General features: G+C 38.1%; 1 protein-coding gene across 1 annotated transcript in view; it reads left to right on the top strand.

Annotated features, from left to right (window-relative positions):
• LOC131959285 (V-type proton ATPase 116 kDa subunit a 1-like) overlaps positions 1-20986 on the top strand; it is a 35371-nt gene that overhangs the window by 1187 nt on the left and 13198 nt on the right. Inside the window, 19 exon segments of the mRNA XM_059324437.1 lie at positions 1699-1861; positions 2294-2372; positions 3237-3334; positions 4094-4222; positions 4321-4374; positions 4376-4404; positions 5471-5597; positions 5719-5801; positions 7398-7491; positions 8359-8571; positions 9510-9660; positions 10691-10830; positions 11449-11612; positions 12242-12332; positions 12904-13022; positions 14938-15154; positions 15556-15663; positions 17722-17922; positions 20315-20332. Coding sequence (XP_059180420.1) covers positions 1745-1861; positions 2294-2372; positions 3237-3334; positions 4094-4222; positions 4321-4374; positions 4376-4404; positions 5471-5597; positions 5719-5801; positions 7398-7491; positions 8359-8571; positions 9510-9660; positions 10691-10830; positions 11449-11612; positions 12242-12332; positions 12904-13022; positions 14938-15154; positions 15556-15663; positions 17722-17922; positions 20315-20332 — 2232 coding nt within the window. The 5' untranslated portion in view covers positions 1699-1744.

The following is a 20986-nucleotide window of genomic DNA, read 5'->3' as shown; positions in this document are numbered from 1 at the left end:
ATATGACAGGTTGGGTCGAACCATCCTGGTATAGGGGAGACTTTGGGTTTTTAGGATCAGGAAATTGAATAGCCTACTGAATATAAAATTCATTTTATGAACTTATACTTATATTTTCCTAAAATATTTATTAAATAATTATTTTTAAAGGATTTTGCATGGATGCTACCTTTTAAATGTATATTTTAAAATCTCATGTACCCCCATTTGAGAACCACTGATGTATGTTAAAGTACATACTCATGTACTGTACTTAAGTACAATTTTGAGGTACTTGTACATTACTTGAGTATTAACATTTTATGTAACTTTATACTTCTACTTCACTACATTTTGAAGCATATATTGTATTTTTTACTCCACTGCATTTAGCTGACAGCTTTAGTTACTTTTCACGTCGAGATTTAACATAAAAAACATGATCAATTTAAAATGATTACGCATTTTATAAATTAAACTTCATAACTGTATCTATATAGTTGAAAGGAGCCCAAATTAGAATGCTGCTTACATTAATATATCATGACAAATAATCTATTTATATATTTAGATTATATCTGAGTGGGGACATTCTGCATAGACTATACTTTTACTTTTGATACTTTAAGTATCAAGTAGTATTTTGATGCTGATGAACTTTTACTTCAGTAAGTTTTGAATGCAGGACTTTTACTTGTAGTGGCGATATTGATATTAGTACTTTTACTTAAGTAAAGTATCTGAATACCTTTTTCCAACACTGGTTAAATAAGACTGCAGTGTAATAGGAACATTACTTATCATTCATGTCAGTTAACAGAATGGAAAAAGATAGATTTTTTATTGAAATCTGTGTTCAAAATTTCTTCGAATCTTTGTTAGCTATTGGTGTTCTGTATGGTGTGTAGAATGAGTTGAAAACCTAACATTTAAGTGTATTTTTATTCAAAAAATATTACAATACTGTGTCTATTGGGAATTATTCAAACAAAGGCCCAAGCATCATTTCCTGATGACACACTCTTTCCTTCTATCTGCCTGTCTGTTTTACCAATTTGTACCCCTCCAATGTGGAATATTTCCTGGCTTTGGTCACTGAGGATGCGGAAAGATGATTAAACTAGGACAATTATTTTCATCAATGACTGATCAACCATCTATTTCCCATTTAAGCCTAGCATTTGACAAGCTGGAATCAGAATGTTTGACCTTTTTTCCTTGATAAATAAGCTATTAATAGATTGTCAGAATTTATGTCAATTGACAGAAGGAAACAGTCTTACATTTCAAACATATCAAAGTAATGTTTATTTTCTTAAGCAAACATTTTATAAAATTCACTTATAACAGTGTTTTCAAATGCTGTAGTTGTTTTGGTCATGTGTCACAGTTAACTGATCATTTTAGTTTGTTGGTTGGCCAAAACATGACATTTCATCTATGACTCAATGTAAATGAAAATAATTGTTGCAGCCCCATTTTTTTCTGTCGCTAATCCTGCTTTGATATCAATCCAACACAATGTAGTGTAACTTCATATATATATATATATATATATATATAGTAAGTTCACCCTCACTACTGTGTAGTACAGTACAACACAACTGAGCAGAGTATTTGTTGTGCTGTTCTATACAGTACACTACATTAAATAATAGCATTTCTGACCTATTCACTGTAAAAATTTATTAATATATTTTGCATATCATCCCGTCCTAGGTGCAGTGTTTCTTTATTGTAGTGGAGGTGGACCATAGTTCTCATCATGGGGGAGCTATTCAGGAGCGAGGAGATGACCCTGGCCCAGCTCTTTCTCCAGTCAGAGGCAGCCTACTGCTGTGTCAGCGAGCTGGGAGAACTGGGAATGGTCCAGTTTAGAGATGTGAGTATGAATGGGCCCTAAGAAACGTTTACATCAGATCATGAAGGCTGATATTTATCTGCAGAGTTGTTTGTACCTGTTTTCTTAGAATGATTATTCCCATTTGCTCCTTGATTGAAAGGATGTGCCAGATGAACCGTATTAGCATAGATAAACTTCTAGCCAATCCACATAAAGCGGCATGAGGTTGCCTTATGCTCAGTCATACATACTGATGAAATAAATAAATATAAATTAAATAGCCATTTCTAAATCACCACAGCGGCATTTCAGCATTATATGTTCTGTTAAAAAAACGTTTTTCATATTGGGAGACATATTGACATACATTTGTCTGTGAAAATATTGTCTGACCGATAAATTGTTCGGTCTCTACAAAATATCCACAAATATTGTGTCAATAATTTATCCCTCTTTTTCCCCCACTCACAGCTGAATCCAGACGTGAACGTATTCCAGCGCAAGTTTGTTAATGAAGTGAGGAGATGTGAGGAGATGGACAGGAAGCTGAGTAAGTACAGGACAAAGACCCTGTTTCCATTTAGCAGTAACATGTGGTCTGAGTGATCAGCTCTCAGTCTGTGTGTTCTCACCTGTAAATTAACACGTACATCATTAATGTTTGAGAAACATCAAATGCGTTGCTGTTTTTAACTGTATGGCTGGTTACGATATGAATCTTCCTTAGCCTACAAAATAAAGTTTGAGAAATGTCTGCATGGAGCACAGCTGCTGACAGATGTGCAGCTGACAGTTCCTCATGGCTATAACGTTAACGATCAATTAATCGATTAATCGCTGCATGCATACATGCGCGAAATAAAAAAATATTTATACAGTACTGTGTAAAAGCCTGTTTTGATAACAGACGCTTTTATTTTGAAAGGACAAAAATAGACTTGATCCTGTCAATCGTAAAACTAACTCATGGAGGTGTAAAGATAACATCAAGTAGTTCAATGTTTTATGTTTTAGCCCCCGAAGAGGCATGAGGTTAGTTTTCACAGTAATCTTTATATTTAAATGTGTTTTGTGTTTGGTTTTTTTGGCAGTTGAGTAGGCGGTCCTTAATGTGGACCAGACTCACAACCCGTTCTCATTACTATCTGAATGTGGACACATGCGACCTGAACCACCTCCCAATGGGGTTTTTGACATCTGATCTCAGTGCCTTTTCAATGCGTCTTGACACTTGTATTCGGATCACTCAGACCACATGTTACTGCTAAATGGAAACAGGGTCAAAGTAACACCCAGGCCCCACTAAGGACACAGTGTTGTTTCGACCCATGATTCAAGCCAGGATAAGTTTCTGGTCCTTTACTGCTCCTGTCAGACCATATAACTGTAACCATCGATTCTCTCTGTTGAACAGGGTTTGTGGAAAAGGAGATCAAGAAAGCTAGTATCCCAACTGTGGACACTGGCGAGAATCCAGAGGTGCCTTTTCCCAGGGACATGATTGATCTCGAGGTAATCAGTCAGCAATCTTAATCATTATCACTCATTCACTCAGTCGACAACTCAGTCGTTAATACTTTGATGAATTGATACATGCATTTTATCAGGATCACTGATGATTAATACAAAGTGGTTGGGTTGGGGGACAGGGGGTATTCAGGGGGAGATAAACAGTAGTTATATCAAATCAAATCAAATCAATTTTATTTATATAGCCCAAAATCACAAATCACAGATTTGCCTCAAAGGGCTTCACAGACTGTACATGGTACGACACCCTCTGTCCTTAGACCCTCACATCGGCCAGGGAAAAACTCCTTTAAAAAACCCTTTTAGCAGGGGAAAAAAGAAGAAGAAACCTCAGGGAGAGCGACAGAGGAGGGATCCATCTCCCAGGACGGACAGACGTGCAATAGATGTCGTTGTACAGGGCAGGTCAACAGAGAAGAGTAGATAGAGGTTGGGGGGGGGCAATAGAGAGAGAGAGAGAGAGAGAGAGAGAGAGAGAGAGAGAGAGAGAGAGAGAGAGAGAGAGAGAGAGAGGGAGAGAGAGAGAGAGAGAGAGAGAGGAGCAGGAGTTCTTGGGGGGGGTTGGGGGGGCACAGCAGCAGGTGATGATGCGCCACCATTGGCCAGTAGTGATGGTGAGTGGACCAGGAGAGGAACATTCCCATCTGGGGCCGGACCAGATCCCCTATGAGATGGTAGTGATACATACATGTTAAAGCACAGTGTTTATTTAGTGCTTATACTGTTCACTGTGACTGGCAGGCCACCTTTGAGAAGCTGGAGAACGAACTAAAGGAAATCAACACCAATCAGGAAGCCCTGAAGAAGAACTTCCTGGAGCTGACGGAGCTCAAACACATCCTCCGTCGAACACAGCAATTCTTTGATGAGGTTTGCTTATTTTATCTTGTCACACAGCGAGAAGCACAATAGATAATTGATGTGCTTCCATAAATAAGGAACTGAAGTATTTCTATTGTCTTTGATAGATGGAGGATCCCAACCTGCTGGAGGAGTCTTCGGCCCTGATGGAGGGCAGCGAGGGGGGGCCGTGGGGCCCCGCTCAGACTGGGGTAAAACCTGAGGACTGCATCATAGTATTAAAACACTCTATAATATTAAAATACTCATATAAATCAGACTTCATTCAAACTCGAAAGCAACAAAATAAAACTCACCAACCCCTCTTAGTCTTTCCACATTTCCAACAACCACAAACAAACTAACGAAACAAAATAAATCCATAATTCACAAAGTGTGATGTTAAAATACGCTGTTGTCTCTCTCTGCCATGCCCCGACTGCCAACTAATCAGTTGTCCACTGAACAGCGCCCTGTTAGACTTGTTTTCATTAAAATCATAGCGAATTTGAAGCAACATTTTGAAATGTCACATTTGAGACAATGCAAATTAGGGGCGTTTTCATCAACTGGTTTAGAGCAAATAAACAAAGCTGCATAAACGTACTTTGGTCAGAAGATGCCAGTGTAATGTATTGCTGTAGGCTAATCTGTCAGTAAACAGTAGAAGAAGAAGAGGTTGTTCAAGAGAGAGAAAAAAAGAAGAAGTTGCTAATCTGACAACTTGGTCGCTCATGACAGAAAACGGCGAGGTCTTTAGGAATTTGATTTCAATGTCCGTCAGAACTTATTCGGAAAAAGTGTTTCCATCTCCCGTTTAGCGCATCAACTATCAAAAAGACAAAAAACACGTAAAAACTTTTATGCATATTTTTCGTAGGTTTCCATCCAGCTTTTCTCATGCAAATCTTCTAAATGTGCATAAAAATTGGTTTACGAAAACACAACTTCTGCCTCTCTCTTGTTCTCCAGAGGAAGTCCATTAAATTAGCAAATTAAATGACAAAAATCACACACATACAAATACCTTCATCATAAGGACTAAACCCAAAACACCCCAAAAACACTGACAGAGGAATTTTACCTTTAATGGTCCTGTAAATCTCTGTGTTTCCCAGATTAGCTGCTCTTTACACCTATAAAGACTGACCTCTGGTGGCGCTTGCTGTGCACTACAAAAGTTAAATACATAGACTGAAAGAGCAGCATTTGTATTTTGCACCGTATTGAAACTCATCATCGGGATTTCTAAATACCTTGTATGTTTGGTCTCTGCAGGTTTGTGGCCGGAGTGATCAGCAGGGAGAGGATCCCAACCTTTGAGAGGATGCTGTGGAGAGTGTGTCGTGGTAATGTCTTCCTAAGGAAGGCAGAGATCGAGGACCCTCTGGAGGACCCCGCCACGGTCAGCACATACAATCACAAAGACATATTTAGAGAGTCTTTAACATATAATAACTGACAACACAACTAATTTGTGTGTAAGTAAGTTTAGGTTTTCTAAAAACGTCTTCTCTTTCCAACAGGGAGACCAAGTCCACAAATCAGTGTTTATTATCTTCTTCCAAGGTGACCAGCTGAAGAACAGGGTGAAGAAGATCTGTGAGGGGTGGGTGTTACAGAGAAAGATGCCTGAAATATACCTATGCTGAGTCAGCCTTAATTCATATTGCAAGTCTTATCGCATAAGTGTTTTGCTGCAAATATACAGATGCCACAATTATTTTTATTATTTTATAATTTATTAACAGAATCCAAAAGGTTGGGGTCAGACATAAATATGGTTACGCATTTAGGTATAATAGTGAAAATGGTAATGAAAGTTTACAGCTAGGTCTGGTAAACATAAGTAATAAAGAAATTAAACAAATTAATGTATTAAAATAATTAATTACTTACATTTTAATTTTCATTCATCATTGGTGATAGGCCCAAAGCAAATTGTATTCTACAATTGTAAAAATGTGTAGCATATATACAGTATTAAATTTTTTTTCAACAACTAAAATGAGCGTCATAACTTAACATAAATCTACGGCCTAGTGCCTTAACTTCTAAATCTTGCCAACTTCATGTCTTGTTTTGTGTTTCCCTTTCGATTCTAAATCTCTTGAGATATTTCTTTGCCTCTCATTTACAATCGGGTCCTCGCTGCATTCTGACAATCAATATTAGTAAATGCTCATTACGGCCTGTCAGTAATATTGGTAGGCCAATTTAGACTTAGTAGGTTGTTTTATCTTCATTTTAAGGCCAAAAATTAGGTTTGTGTCTCCATTTCGACATTTTTTCTGTTATTCTTGCCAACATTGGCTCTTTTGTTAGTAAGGGTTGCCGACCCCTGCCCTAGAACATTTAGGAAGTATTTTCCATTGCATTACTTATAATTCTACATAATATACTATGATTATATTATATTTCTTGAACACAAAAAGGTGAAAAATGATCTGTACATCACTATTACATAACAGTTAAATTCACAATATAGCTGGTGTTGATAATATAATGCACATAACTCAGCTTGATGGATTTTGTGTCATGACCATTTTATTATTTTTTCTACCAGATTGAAACACAGCAGCACAATAAATGAAACCTTTACTCTATACAGTAGAATTCCAATTTGTAGTCTGAAGTGAGCTAGTCGTTCCAGCTGGCAGCTATGTGAATAATTAATGTATTTTATTTGATACCAGTAGCTAACCATAATGTTATGAAGCCAGAAGGCAAAGCGCCTGTAACACGACAGTTCTGTCCTCAAAAAGCCTTCTAACAGTCGTATTGCTGCGTGTGAAGGAGGTGGGAATAAAGCGAATAAACACCCAAAAAAAACTATTTCTCAGCTGGTGGGAATATGAGGGAGTTGACCCTTTGTATACACAATGAAAATGATATTTCATTCAAATGCATATGCAATTAATATCAAATTATGGTGTAGACAATTTAAGGTAATATGGACATATCCCCACCTTCTCTACAATAAATTACTGTGTGTTCAGTCATTTTTGGAACTTGAGTCATATTGGGGAGTAAAATTCAGTCATTGCTGCTTCAATTTACAATTTAATTACAACTCCACCATGCTAGAATTGCATGTTTTAATGTGTGCATCATAAACACAACTAAGAAAGAAGGAAAGAAAGCACAGTACAGTAGAGCATGTGTTCGATGCTGTGAGTTGACTCTGTTGGTGGTATTTTTCCAGGTTCCGTGCCTCACTCTACCCGTGTCCAGAGACCCCAGTGGAGAGAAAGGAGATGCTGGCAGGAGTCAACAGCCGCATCGACGACCTCCAGATGGTACATATTTCAATATAATGAGTTTCAGTAGCATTACACACACATTAAATAAAGCAAAAAAGAATAAAATGAAAATCGAGTAAAGTGAGAGTGAGTTTTCATGGAGGTGGTTGACCTCGGAGTAAAGCCTGCTTATTGTTTAATCCACATTACTATTTAAATGTATTAATTCAAAGGGTCTTTGTACTCTTTGTTAGCCGGCTGCTCACTAAACAACAAGAAATTAATCAGAAACTTTGACCAACAGGATGTCTGTGTTCAGGCTCCTGCTCAGTTTTCCGTTAGAAAATGTATTTCCAATCATATTACAAAAGCCCCCATAGTGTAGATGGGTGTTTTCTTGTGCATTAGTTCTTATCTGTGAAACCCCTGTGTCCTGTCTCATAGTGTTGTGGTTCCCTAAAGTTTGCCCTTATTAAGCCTGGAAAAACGCCTGGTTCTGCTTGAGAGGTCTGTGCTAGTCTCAGCCTGCCAACCACTCACAATATATTACACTCTACTACAATAGAGCATTTAACTTGGGTTTTTATAGAAAATCGAAGTGCATAAACAAGATCTGAGTCTGGGAGCCAGTACAGTAAAATCAACACATTTCTACCATTGTTTAACATGTTTACATCACAAATACTGCAGTGTAGTTATAAAGGCAATTCAACATGCATGGATGGAACACAGCAAGCTAAAAGCAAAGGAATAACTTTTATTTCAAATGATTTTTTAATAATTCAAATAAAAATACTTACCAAACCAGCAGCCTGCATACCATCAGTAATAATCCTCACCTCAAATGAGCCTTTAGCACTCACAAGGCCCACACCACGCCAGGATCCACAGTCTCAAACAAATCACCCTACATTGCTCCCGTAGGTGCTGAACCAAACAGAGGACCATCGTCAGCGAGTGCTGCAGGCCGCCTCCAAGACCATGAGAGTGTGGTTCATAAAAGTGAGGAAAATGAAGGCCATCTACCACACGCTCAACCTGTGCAACATCGATGTCACGCAGAAATGTCTGATTGCCGAGGTGTGGTGTCCTGTCTCCGACCTGGACTCCATCCAGTTTGCTCTGCGCAGAGGGACGGTGAGTTAGTGTTTCTTTTTTTGTATTCTTGTTTTGGTTTCGTTTAATGTAGAGGTATCACATAGTTTCCTTTTCACGTCCTTTACACATTGCATCTGTAAATTCATGGGCAACATGTAAAAATGTTTTCCTGGCTCCATGCTGGTGACCGCCTTAGCCCGGAGGCATTACATTGTCAGGTTGTCAATCCTATTCTCATGGTATCTTAGAGACTTCTGAAGGGAATTTCTTCAGAACTGGAAGAAACATCCACTTGGACTCAAGGATGAACTCATTAGACTTTGTTGCGGTCAGAGTCCTGTAACATCACATTCATTCCATTCCTCATGATTAAAATGGACAGATTAAAAAAAAAAAAATTGGCACAAGCGTCCACTTGGATTTAAGGATGAACCGATGAGACTTTGTTGTGGTCGGAGTCCTGTGACCTCACATTCATTCCATTCCTCCTAATCAAGGTGGATGGATTTAAGAAAAAAAAATGTCACAAGCGTCCACTTGGACTCAAGGATGAACTGATTAGATTTTGATTGTTATAGATCAACGTCTGTCCCATTCTCATGAACCCACAAGTGCAAACATCCACTTGGACTCAAGGATGAACTGATGGTCAGAGTCCTGTGTCATGATCAAGATGGGGGAATTTAAAAAAAATATTGTGGCACAAACACACACTTGGACTCAAGGATGTACCGATTAGAATTTGGCGGTCATGTCTAATAGGACAAAGTAGGATAAAATAGGAATATATGAACATGTGTACATCCATATCAGCTGCTCACTTGTGCCATTGTTAACTGATATGTTGACTTAGGCTCACATCATTCTTACCACCATGCCCACTATGATTACGTCTCAACGACAATTGAACAACTTGGACAAAACTTTGTATCTGGTTTAAAAGTATGTGACTAATAAGTGAAGGCTTTATTTGGCAGGAGAGGAGCGGCTCAACAGTCCCCTCCATTCTCAACAGGATGCAGACCAAGCAAACTCCACCGACCTTCAATAAGACCAACAAGTTCACGTCAGGCTTCCAGAACATTGTTGACGCCTACGGCATCGGGAACTACCGGGAAATCAATCCAGGTTATACATGAATTATTTTATCTATATATGGTGACTCTTCATTTTAGTTCATATTTGAATAGATGAACACTAAAACTTGTGATAGCAAAAGAACAAAATACTGAGTGTAAACAGAGCGTAAAACTGCTGTTTTGTTATATTTAAATTGAATTCAGCTGCAGTGAAAACCAAGCCTTTATTTGAAACAGGCTTACAGCCATATTTAGTAGTATTTAGTTTAGTATCATTTGCTGATCATTTACACAAAGTATCTGTCAAAATAAAAATAAAAAATAACATATTTTCCGAATCACTCTAAGCATTGTTTTCATATCGGACAACATACACACCTATACAAATTTATATATATATATATATATATATACACACATACATATACACATACATATACATATACATATATATATATATATATATATATATACACATATATATATACATATATACATATATATATGTGTGATAGGCCGACATAATATCAGCCATCCAATATATCGGTTAGGCTTGAGTATCAAGCTTAACTTTTATTGAAAAACACAAACCAGAATTGAAAAAACATTTTTACAAGAGTTTTTATGTTTGTTTACCAAAATCATAAAACTTGGTCCTAAGGACTTTGATTGATTTGTGGCCTCTTGGTTGCTTGTCAACAAAAATATTTTTTCATCCAAACTGGTCGCCCCTTACTTGTAAACTCTCAATTTCTCTCACCTTTGTCACATAGTTTTTACAGAGGAAAATCCTTGGTGTATAATGAACTACAAATGGCAATTCTATAATTTCTGCTACACATTTCAGTTATTTTCTATCATTTTTATAAAATGTTTTTTTCTTTTAATGTTGCACTGATTAAATATGATGGTCATAATATAGAGTTTTACAGTATATATGTGGGCTCAATACCTTGTACCTCTTACAGTTCATCATTTGTCCGAAATTCAGCACATTAGGGGTGTTCTTGATAACAAAATATTGAAAACAGTAAATAGTGATTGATACGTGACTGACTCCTGTGTTTTTCCTGTTATAGCTCCGTACACCATCATTACCTTCCCCTTCCTGTTTGCGGTGATGTTTGGGGACATGGGTCATGGCCTGCTGATGACCTGTGCTGCCCTCTACCTGGTCATCAGGGAGAGTCGCCTCCTCTCCCAGAAGAGTGACAACGAGGTACAGTAAGACACAAACAAGTATTAGAGTAACTGAAAGGACTGTACTTGACTGTCATGGAGGCGTAACGGTTCCTCCTCAGGTCTGCACTGTTGCTGCTAGCCATCAGCTCAGACAACAACATTTTTGCAGCAATGTGCAGGCAATCGATACATTTTGAATTACATGCACAGCCTCTTTAAAAGCGTTACTGTTCAACAGTACACATACACATACTATAACATACAGTCATGGAAAAAAATATTAGACCACCCTTGTTTTCTTCAATTTCGTGTTACTAAATTAAACTAAAGGTACATTTGTTTGGACAAGTATAATGATAACAACAAAAATAGCTCATAAGAGTTTAATTTAGGAGCTGATATCTAGACATTTTCATGGTTTTCTTGATAAAAACCAAAATCATTATCAAGAAAACCAGGTTAAATGTCTAGATATCAGCTCTTAAATTAAACTCTTATCAGCTATCATTGTTGTTATCATTATATTTGTCCAAACAAATGTACCTTTAGTTGTACCAGGCATTAAAATGAACACAAAATTGAAGAAAAAAAGTAGTCTAATAATTTTTTCCATGACTGAATGATATTTCTAAGTTGTTGTTGTGTGCCTCTATAGATGTTCAACATGGTGTTTGCTGGTCGATACATTATCCTGTTGATGGGGGTCTTCTCCGTCTACACTGGACTCATTTACAACGACTGCTTCTCCAAATCGCTCAACATGTTCGGCTCTGGATGGAGCCCCAGGCACATGTTTGGCAACAAAGGAGCCAACTGGACGTAAGTCTGCCACTAACTCTGTCTGATTTTCACCATGTATTTGCATGGTATTGTACCATGTTTTATGTTTTATAAATAGTTCAACATTTTGAGAAATACATGTTTGATTTCTTTCTTAGAGTGAGATAAGAAGCTCAATCCCATGTCAGTATTTAAACTCTCTCATTACATGATATTTCATGATATTTTACTTACTGCACTTCCAAAGTCTTGCATCCCTATGGAATCAGCACAGTCATGGCTAGAAGTAGGAAGAACTAAAAATGTCTTTTGTGCAGTATAACACAGTTAAAATGCATAATATATAATATTTGAAGCAGCAAGCACTTGTTGCAAGTAGTTTAGTAGAACAAAAGCCTGAGAGGTAATTGTGTCGGAACAGGAAAACCAGGACAAGCCTGATTTTCAAAATAAAAGCCCCACAAAGTTACAGTATCTTAATAGGGAGTTAAGGATGTTGCTGTATTGAAAAACTCAAAATTTCTGCTGAAATGTTCTGTTTATCTTACAACCATCCTCCATGTTCATGATCTAAAAGATATGGCTGTTTTTTTCTCCAAAGACAGCAACATGTAAATGATCTGCTTCATTTCAACACATTCATTCATTCCTGCTCTTCTGTCCTGTAGGCGTGAGACAGTTTATGATAATGCAGTTCTACAGCTGGACCCGGCTGTTCCTGGTGTGTTCAACGGGCCTTATCCACTCGGAATCGACCCGGTAAAATCTGTACACTTATTACAACAACACAACAAAGCAAAGAAGTGTATATAGTGTATCCAAAGCTTGATATATCATATTCTCTGTGCCACACAGCTCAATTGTTAATTTATAATAATCACTATTAAACAAACATCAGTGAGCCTCATTGTTGCACTGGGTGACATGTTGCTTCATTACTGTGAACACACACTGTAGTTTATTTTGATTCAATCTCAAATACTCACTTGAGCACCAAATGTGGATTAATCCGCTGCTGAAAATAGTCCCAATCCAATGCACTATTTCTTCCTGTTTGAGTAATGTGTATTAAATCTACAGTGCCCAACTCTTTTAGGAAATTATTGAGCATTGAAAAAATGACACTCTATAGCTATTATTCTTTTTGAAAACTTCATTAGGAACCAGGAGGCTGAACGACCAAAATAATTACTGCAAAGGAGCTATTAATATAGACTTCCCAATATGTTTGGTTTACGTCAGTGCACCCTAATGCCAAAAAAATAAACGTAAGGAACAGTCACACCTTGGTTGGTCTCAAACATTAAACTTTGTTATGTTTTCCCTGCAGATCTGGAACGTTGCCACCAACAAGCTGACCTTCCTCAACTCATTCAAGATGAAGATGTCCGTGATCCTTGGTGTCGTCCACATGCTGTTTGGAGTGTCTCTCAGTCTCTTCAACCACCTGTACGTACTACACTCAACAGCCATGTGGAAAATTAACCCTTAACAGTCTGCCACCTTCTTTAGAGCGGCAGGGCTGGGGGAGAGGGGATCTTTATGGGCAGATAGCAGGTCAACAGTAGATGCCACATAGAAGTGATGTAAGGGTCATTGACAAATAAGGGTTGGCAAGATGTCAAATGGTGTAACCACAAAAAACTGATAAATATTAAATACTTAATCCACCTACAGTGTATTTAAGTAGACTTATACATATAATTACTTAATTTTTTAAAAACATCAAATTATTTTTTTTGGTTTATTATTTCTACATTGACACATTTTGTCGATATTGAGCAGAACATTTTTAAATACAACCATTTTTTTCAAAAGTTTAGACAAATTATGTAAAAAAATGTTATATACTAGTGTTCCAATGTAAACGTGGATTGTATTTTTTCTCATTTTAGTTCACATTTATTTCCCTGTATATAATCAGATTTTTATGGGGGAAAAAAAACTGGTTACACCAACTGACACTGCGTTAGATCACGTCATTGACCCATATATCATGTGAAAGCTGAGATGACTGATATGAGACACAGCTCAGCATTGTGTATCAAGGTGTTCTAGTTCTAAATCTACAATATAAATGTATTTAATACTTAATTTATCAGTTCATTTATTAAATTAAATTATGAAAGTTTACAAGGGTTTAGAATATTATGATGCGAGTATGTAATGGCCATTCCCATGCTCAATTATGTTTCATATGTTATTGCATCCATTGTCTGATATCAATTATTAGACAGATTTGGTGCAAAATGTAACCCCTTTTTACTACTCCAGAATTCATTAAAGTAGTCACAAATTCCTCCAAACACCATAGAAAAAATGGTATCAGAAACTTGAAATTTTGTAATTTCCACAAGTATTGCATTTTTTCCACATTTGGATGGTGAGTTCTAATGTTTCATGAAGCTTTGATTCTCCTAGAAGTCACAGCAGCTCATTTTATACAGTGAGGTGACGTTTCAAAACATGGTTTCACGACAATAAAAGGCTACTATGGGGACTAACGTCATCACACATTAATAAGATTGGGCTCATTGAATCCACACGAGTCTAGAATATCTCTGATATTCAATTTATGCCACTCCAAGACTGTTTAAGACCCCAGTGTGCAGAAATATCAAATACAAAAGGTGAAAAATAAAATATCAAATCAAATCAAAATTACTTTATTTATCCCCGAGGGGAAATTCAGTTAGTCTGGTAGAATCTCTGTTAGAATGTATATGGTATCAAAATATAAAGTCATAATGCATGAGAAAAACTGCATGATTTCTGCCTCAAACTGCATGGGATTAGAATAAAGTGCACATATATGTAAAGGGGAGACTCACGGGTAAAAACATTACAACCCATTTTCATTCAGATATCTTGATGTCAGAGGTCAAGAGACTCCTCTGAAAATGGCCATGTCAGTTTAGAGTGTTATTTTGGTCTCTTCCCAACGAGACAGCATGGGAATGACCTTCATATACTCCCATGAGAATGTTCTTATTTTCTAAACTTCAACTTTGAATTAGCTAACCAAAAAAACCTGATTATTACAATTAGAAAAACTTGACAGAGAATGCTGAGCTGCATCTCAAATGAATCTTCAGGCTCCCAGCTTTCAGATGGTTTACCTACTTCCATGTGGCATCTACTGTTGACCTGCTATCGCCCCCTAAAATGGGTTTATGCTAGAGAGGCATGATGTGGAAGAGGTTGACTTTCCCCCCCTCAACAAATATCTCATTCCACTGGGAACACTTATTATATCCAGTGTTGGTGATATTATACACTGCAGGCCAAGATCAGCAAAGTGGGACTACTCTAGAAAATAATGCCGGCCTTGTTTGTGTTGTTAATTGACTTCATTACACTGCAGGTACTTCAAGAAGCCACTGAACATCTTCCTGGGCTTCATCCCAGAGATCGTCTTCATGGCCAGCCTGTTCGGCTACCTCGTCCTGCTCGTCTTCTACAAGTGGACAGCCTATGACGCCTTCACCTCCAAGGACGCGCCCAGCCTGCTTATCCACTTTATCAACATGTGTCTCTTCAACTACAGTGACCCCACCAGCAAGCCCCTCTACAGGGGACAGGTGCTCCCTCTCTCATCCACCCCTCTGCCTCTCCCAGCTTCATGACCCTCCCTAATGCACTAGTATGGTTGAACCCTGGTAGAGAGGTGCACAGCAGCTCATAGCGAATACTAATATTCATTTTCTAGATAAATCTGATATTGCTATTGTTTCCTCAGATCAGCATATCACTATAGTTAGGTTGAAACAACAAATGACTGTAACATGTACCTGTGTTGCATGACCGTATGTTATATTTGGTTGAGAATGAGACAACAGAAAGAAAATGCTGTGTGTTTTTTCTGCACCAGCAGTGAGAGGGAGGACTGAGTAGGGCCTCACCAGGATCTGTTCAGAGATTTAGCATCTTTATGCTACACGTCGCCAACACCTTGTTAACCTCTCTCTGTTTGAATCTGTAGATGGGGATCCAGGTTTTGTTGGTGCTGATTGCCCTTGCATGTGTACCCTGTATGCTGATTGTGAAAACTATGGTGCTTCGGCGTCAGCACCTGTGGAAAATGCACCTGGTATGTGGATCTGACCCCACCTATAACCTTAATGCCACCTTTGATGAATAACATTTATAACCTTTGTTTGTTATATAACCTTTTTTTTCACTCCTATTCTGCCATTCATTTCAATGCACATTGTATCGTGTAATGTGGTTGGTTGTGTTGCCATGAAAAATATTTAAAGCCTGCCTTAGACACGCTCTTATTTTGGTGGGAAATTTACTTTACAGACTCAGGGCACCCTGAACAGCTGATGAACAGCCACTTGTATCCTCTTATTGTAATTTATATTTGACGAGTTATTATCCAAAACGATAATAATCTAACAAAAATGAATTTCTTGAAATAACTGATTTTCCTGATGCTCTCGTTGCTCTCACTGGATGTCTTAAACCTCAAAGAAGTGTAGTCGCATCAGACTTTAGCTCAATTCCAATTATAAAGAAGAAAGGTTTACAGTTGCATTCATTAGAAGATTCTATATGTTTACTCTGTCATGCAAGTCATTCTTAAATTTTGGCAATTTAGTTGTAGTTTCCCAAAACTATGTGGAATTTTATTCCTAATTTGTGGTTTGTCTCACTTCAGGATTATGGGTGATTTCAGTCCATTCCAAGAACTGGTAACATTAGCTGACTTTACAAGACATACTGTAACATCACTGAAATTTAAGAAGAAGAGGAGTGATTTTGTGAGGTGTAGAATCTTGCTTTACCAATCAGCAGCATACAGTTTGTAATTCCACAGATGCATGCAAATTGAGGAGCAAGATTTTGCATTGAAACAGTAATTTAGTCCATTATTCAGTTTCAAACACTATAGCTGTTATACAATGATGAAGATTGTAATACCAGAGCTGAAAAATGAAGCCAATGCAGGACTGGCTTTAACCTGCATTCTTTGTAATGGTCAGCAGGGGGCGACTCCACTGGCTGCAAAGAAGTCTGTTTATATAGGAAAATGACCCTACTTCTAATGATGAAGGATTGATTCATTTTCCCCGTTAACACTTTCTTAATGAGTTTATGGTCTCAGTCACTCATTTCGAGTAAATAGTAAATGGACTATTATGCTTTTATCCAAAGCGCTTTACACTGCAGACTGCGCTCATTCACCCATTCACACACACATACATTCATACTGGTGGCAGAGGCTATCTTACAACGGTGCCACCATTGAGAATCCATTCACACACAGATGAACGCTAGCCTGGGTATACCCACGCTGCCTTGCGCGCTTGATTTCGTTTCGAACTGCAAGGCGTCATGGTGTCCATGGCCGATTCTTAGCCCTGTTTTAGGGATCCAGTCACAGAACGGGGAGGGAAGGCAAGACGATGACGCGTACTATTCGACAGGCGGAAGCCTGTAGTTTGCTTAAGGATCCAACATGGCTGCAGCAGACGCGAAGCTCTCTTTTGATCTAGCAGTAGACAGTGTTCTAGATAGTTTAGAGCCAAAGGTTATTTTAAAAGAATAACAACGTTTGGCTTTACATTCCTGTATCACCAAAAAAAGGATGTTTTAGCCTTGCTTCCAACAGGATTTGGCAAAAGCCTAATCTACCAACTAGCCCCATTAGTGGCTAAGCTAATGGGGTTTAGCGAGACTCCAGTCGTTGTGGTCGTCTCAAATTCCTGTCGCTCTACATACATCATCTGGTATAATTGATACAATTGGCTAAGACAGACGCTCATGAGAGACATTCGTAGCGCTCAATAAGCGGCTCTGGAGGATCCTAAACCACGCCTCCTCTACGGAAAAATGAATAGGTGAATAGGGTTCAGTGTCTTGCTCAAGGGATCCAACCACTGACATTCCGATCAGTGGGTGACCATTTTACCAACTGAGCCACATCCACCCAGTCTTCTTCAATACAACAACTTCAACTGTGTTTACTTAGGTTTAACTCAACCAGTGAGCAGTATCATGTTTTTCCAAGTGGTGGATGCATTTCATTTTGTACTGGGTGCCCTGTTACTTAAAAAAATGTAAAAAATGTAAATTAAGTAAATGAAGATGAAAGCGTTCAGTCTAAGGCTTGCTTTAAGCTACTTGTGGCTTTTGTATCTAGTCCCAGAAGAGGGAAGAAACCCCTGCAGAGAATCTAGAGCAGTCTTTAGAGCAAACAGGCGTGTCCTCATCATGCACCGGACTCACCCAACAGGGCACGCAGAAGTTTGGAGGGGTGCGGGTGGGCAACGGGCCCACGGAGGACGAGGCTGGCATCATGGACCATGACCAGCTCTCCCAGCACTCAGAGGAAGGAGATGAGGTGAGAACAAATTCATCCTCTTCCAGACCTTATGATGCTCACTATGCTTTCACTGTTATTTATTATTCTCTGTGTTCAGATGAAGGGATTCACTGTGATAGTACTAATACTAAAAATGAATGCAATCAGTTTTCGAGACACATAAGAACCCATGAGTTTTAATAAATCTGACAACTTGACTTTAATAGTAGCTTTTTAAGTCACTTTAAAAGTGTCGTAAACTGACAATATAACTCTTCTCAGCATCAATCTTTTACCTGCTTTGCCTATTTGGATGATGTCCTGTGTGCACATTTTGGAACACATTACACTGAAGCATGGTGCTAAAATATCATCCAGCCACCAACTCAGCAGAGAGTATTACATTACTTTATTTGTTTTTATGTTTGAGATGGGCTGTCAAAGGGATTTTCAGACCTTTAAACAGGAGTTTTTATTCAGGACTAAATATTCAAACTAAAGATTGATTGTAATTTTCATTTTTTTAAGGGAACTATATAGATGTGAGACAAAATATCGTCCTATTTTCTATTTTTGCGATACATTCTTGATACACTGATGCTAAATATACATTTTTTCAATATAAAATGATGGCAAATATATTGTAATAGTATTGTATTGTGAGTTACTCTGTGATTCCAACCCTTAGAACTATATAGATCTCTTAAAATGTTTACAAAATCTTTAATATGCTAATTGAAATAGAAATAGGGAGTGATATGTGTGGAGCTGCAACTAAAGATTATTTTCATTAGTGATTAATTGTCTCATTGGTTCATCATTTTGTTTCTCAAATGTCACAAAATTGTGAAGTAGTACAAATACCTTGAGATGACCCACCGTCCAAAATCACGATACAAAACAAGGCAGAGCAGCAGATCCGCAAATTTGAGAATGTTTTACATAAGAAATGGCTGAAACCCTTAGTCAAGTGTCAGCGTTGGTGACAACTAATCATTTCAGTTTTAGACTTGAGGGACAGATTAATACTTATGATTGTTATCCCTGGAGATCATAACTGTATGTATTTAAAAGTGATTTAGTTGAAAGTTTGGCATTACAAAATGTTTCTATGTTCTCTTTTGGGTGCACTCTTCTTTACAATCAGCCATACTAGTTAATGAGGACAGAAGTAGAGCTCAGCTTTGTTCAGTTCCAGCAGCCTCAGCTTCACATCGTAAAAAACACATAACAAAAACAATATTAAACTGAAAATTTCTGTCTCAGCTCATTCACCAGCACCGTGCTTTACTCTCTGTTGTACCATCATATCAGTCATTTCTCCTGAGTAGTAACAAGAGATGATGTGGGCACAACAGTGTGCAGAGAGAAAGGCAGGGCAGGGATGGACTGGAGCAGATAAGAGATGGATTTTCCATTTCAGAAACATAAACAGGGAGGTGGTTTTCATGAGAACCAGCAAGTGGAATTTCTGAAAATACCACCCAGATCTATGACTCAGAGGTTCGGTGTCTCCCAGGTCTCCTGCATAATAAATCTCTGAGTGTTTATGTTGCGATAAAATATTACATAACTGTAATTTAATAGCACTGTATATATGTCATCATTATTCCAAGCGTATGATATTCCATGTAGCCATGACTAAACAACAGGGTTACGGAATTTAATATTGCATAATGTTGAGCTGAGTGGCAACTGACTGTAAGAGCATCAGGCTGAACAACTGTTCACCCCAAAACAAAAAAAAACATATTTTTTCCTTACCTGTAGAGCTGTTTATCAATCTAGATTGTTTTGGTTTGAGTTGCTAAGTGTTGGAGATATCTGCCGTAGATATGTCTGCCTTGTCTTAAATACATAGAACTATATCTCACTTACATGAGACTTCTGGGTTGTAAAGTAGCAGTCTGTTATGGCACAAAAAACAAATTGAAAGAGGGAATGTACTATTCAAAGACTTTAAGTTCGGAAAGTTATTTAGATTACAGTGACCCAAACTTCTTCCTGCGTAAATATGGCATGACATTATTGAATTTACAATCTTTTAAGATCCAAAGGTTCCAAATTTGAGATACAAGCATGACCAGAGTCCCAAAATTATAAGTAATTATTGTTAACTATTAGCTCACCAGGCTTGTCCAACCGGTATGTTCATGTCTATTTGCAACACATAATTTAAATGTGTGCAGATGACTGTAACAGTCAGAGAGAGAAAAAGAGAAATGACTAACAAAATGACATATCAAAATTACCAAAAGGAAGCCAAAATCTCATTGCTGTTAACGAGACCTGTTAGACTTGGACGAAGTTCAAGAACTTTTGAGTGGAAAATAAACTGCAAAAACATGGTGCAAAAGTAGGGTGGACCCTTGTGAATGGATGCAGTCCCTGACTTCTGCTACTAACCTTTTGACTTTTTCTTACTTTCAAGCATTCTGAGGAAGAGCCGGTGAGAGCCTGAGTTTGGTGTCTTCTTAGCATGTCTGGATGCTGTCTTGCCTGATCTGTTGTACCTTTAGTGACAAGCGGTGGTCTTTCTGTCTCTCAACTCTGGTTGCTCTGTCTCCTCTAACTCTCCTGTACTCCTCCTGTAATGCCCACCTCCCAGTACTGTGTGTGATTGTATAGATGTATCCTTGTGTTTGTGAAAAGCCCTATTACCGCTCATTTAGTCACATAATCATTCTTAAAGGGACAGTTAACCCCCAAACAATTTACCACTAATTGCCAGACATCACAGTTCTGCCACTCTGAAAAGAACGTTCCAATTTCCCGCCAAGGACTTCTGGGAACAATCTGAAGTCTACATGGATCACGTGACGAAGCGTTCTGTTGTCGTGACTCTCTTAATACCATAGACTGTATAAATAACGGACGTAGTCACCATGACATCACCCATTGGTTTGTGGCCCGTTGGAAGCATCGAGTTCAGCGTTACACTCGTCGCCATCTTGTTTTTGGAAACTGGGAGCAGACCATATCTGGACTGTGGAGGAGCGAGAGGGATCTGATCACTGACTACAGCCTCTCTACACCTCAACCTGACTGAGAGAAGCTGCTGCTAATTCATGTTAGCATTAACCGTAGCATCAACTGGAATGTT

This window comes from Centropristis striata, chromosome 21, assembly GCF_030273125.1.
Source record: "Centropristis striata isolate RG_2023a ecotype Rhode Island chromosome 21, C.striata_1.0, whole genome shotgun sequence".
In the NCBI taxonomy this organism is placed as follows: domain Eukaryota; kingdom Metazoa; phylum Chordata; class Actinopteri; order Perciformes; family Serranidae; genus Centropristis; species Centropristis striata.
This window is presented reverse-complemented; position numbering and strand designations above follow the sequence as displayed.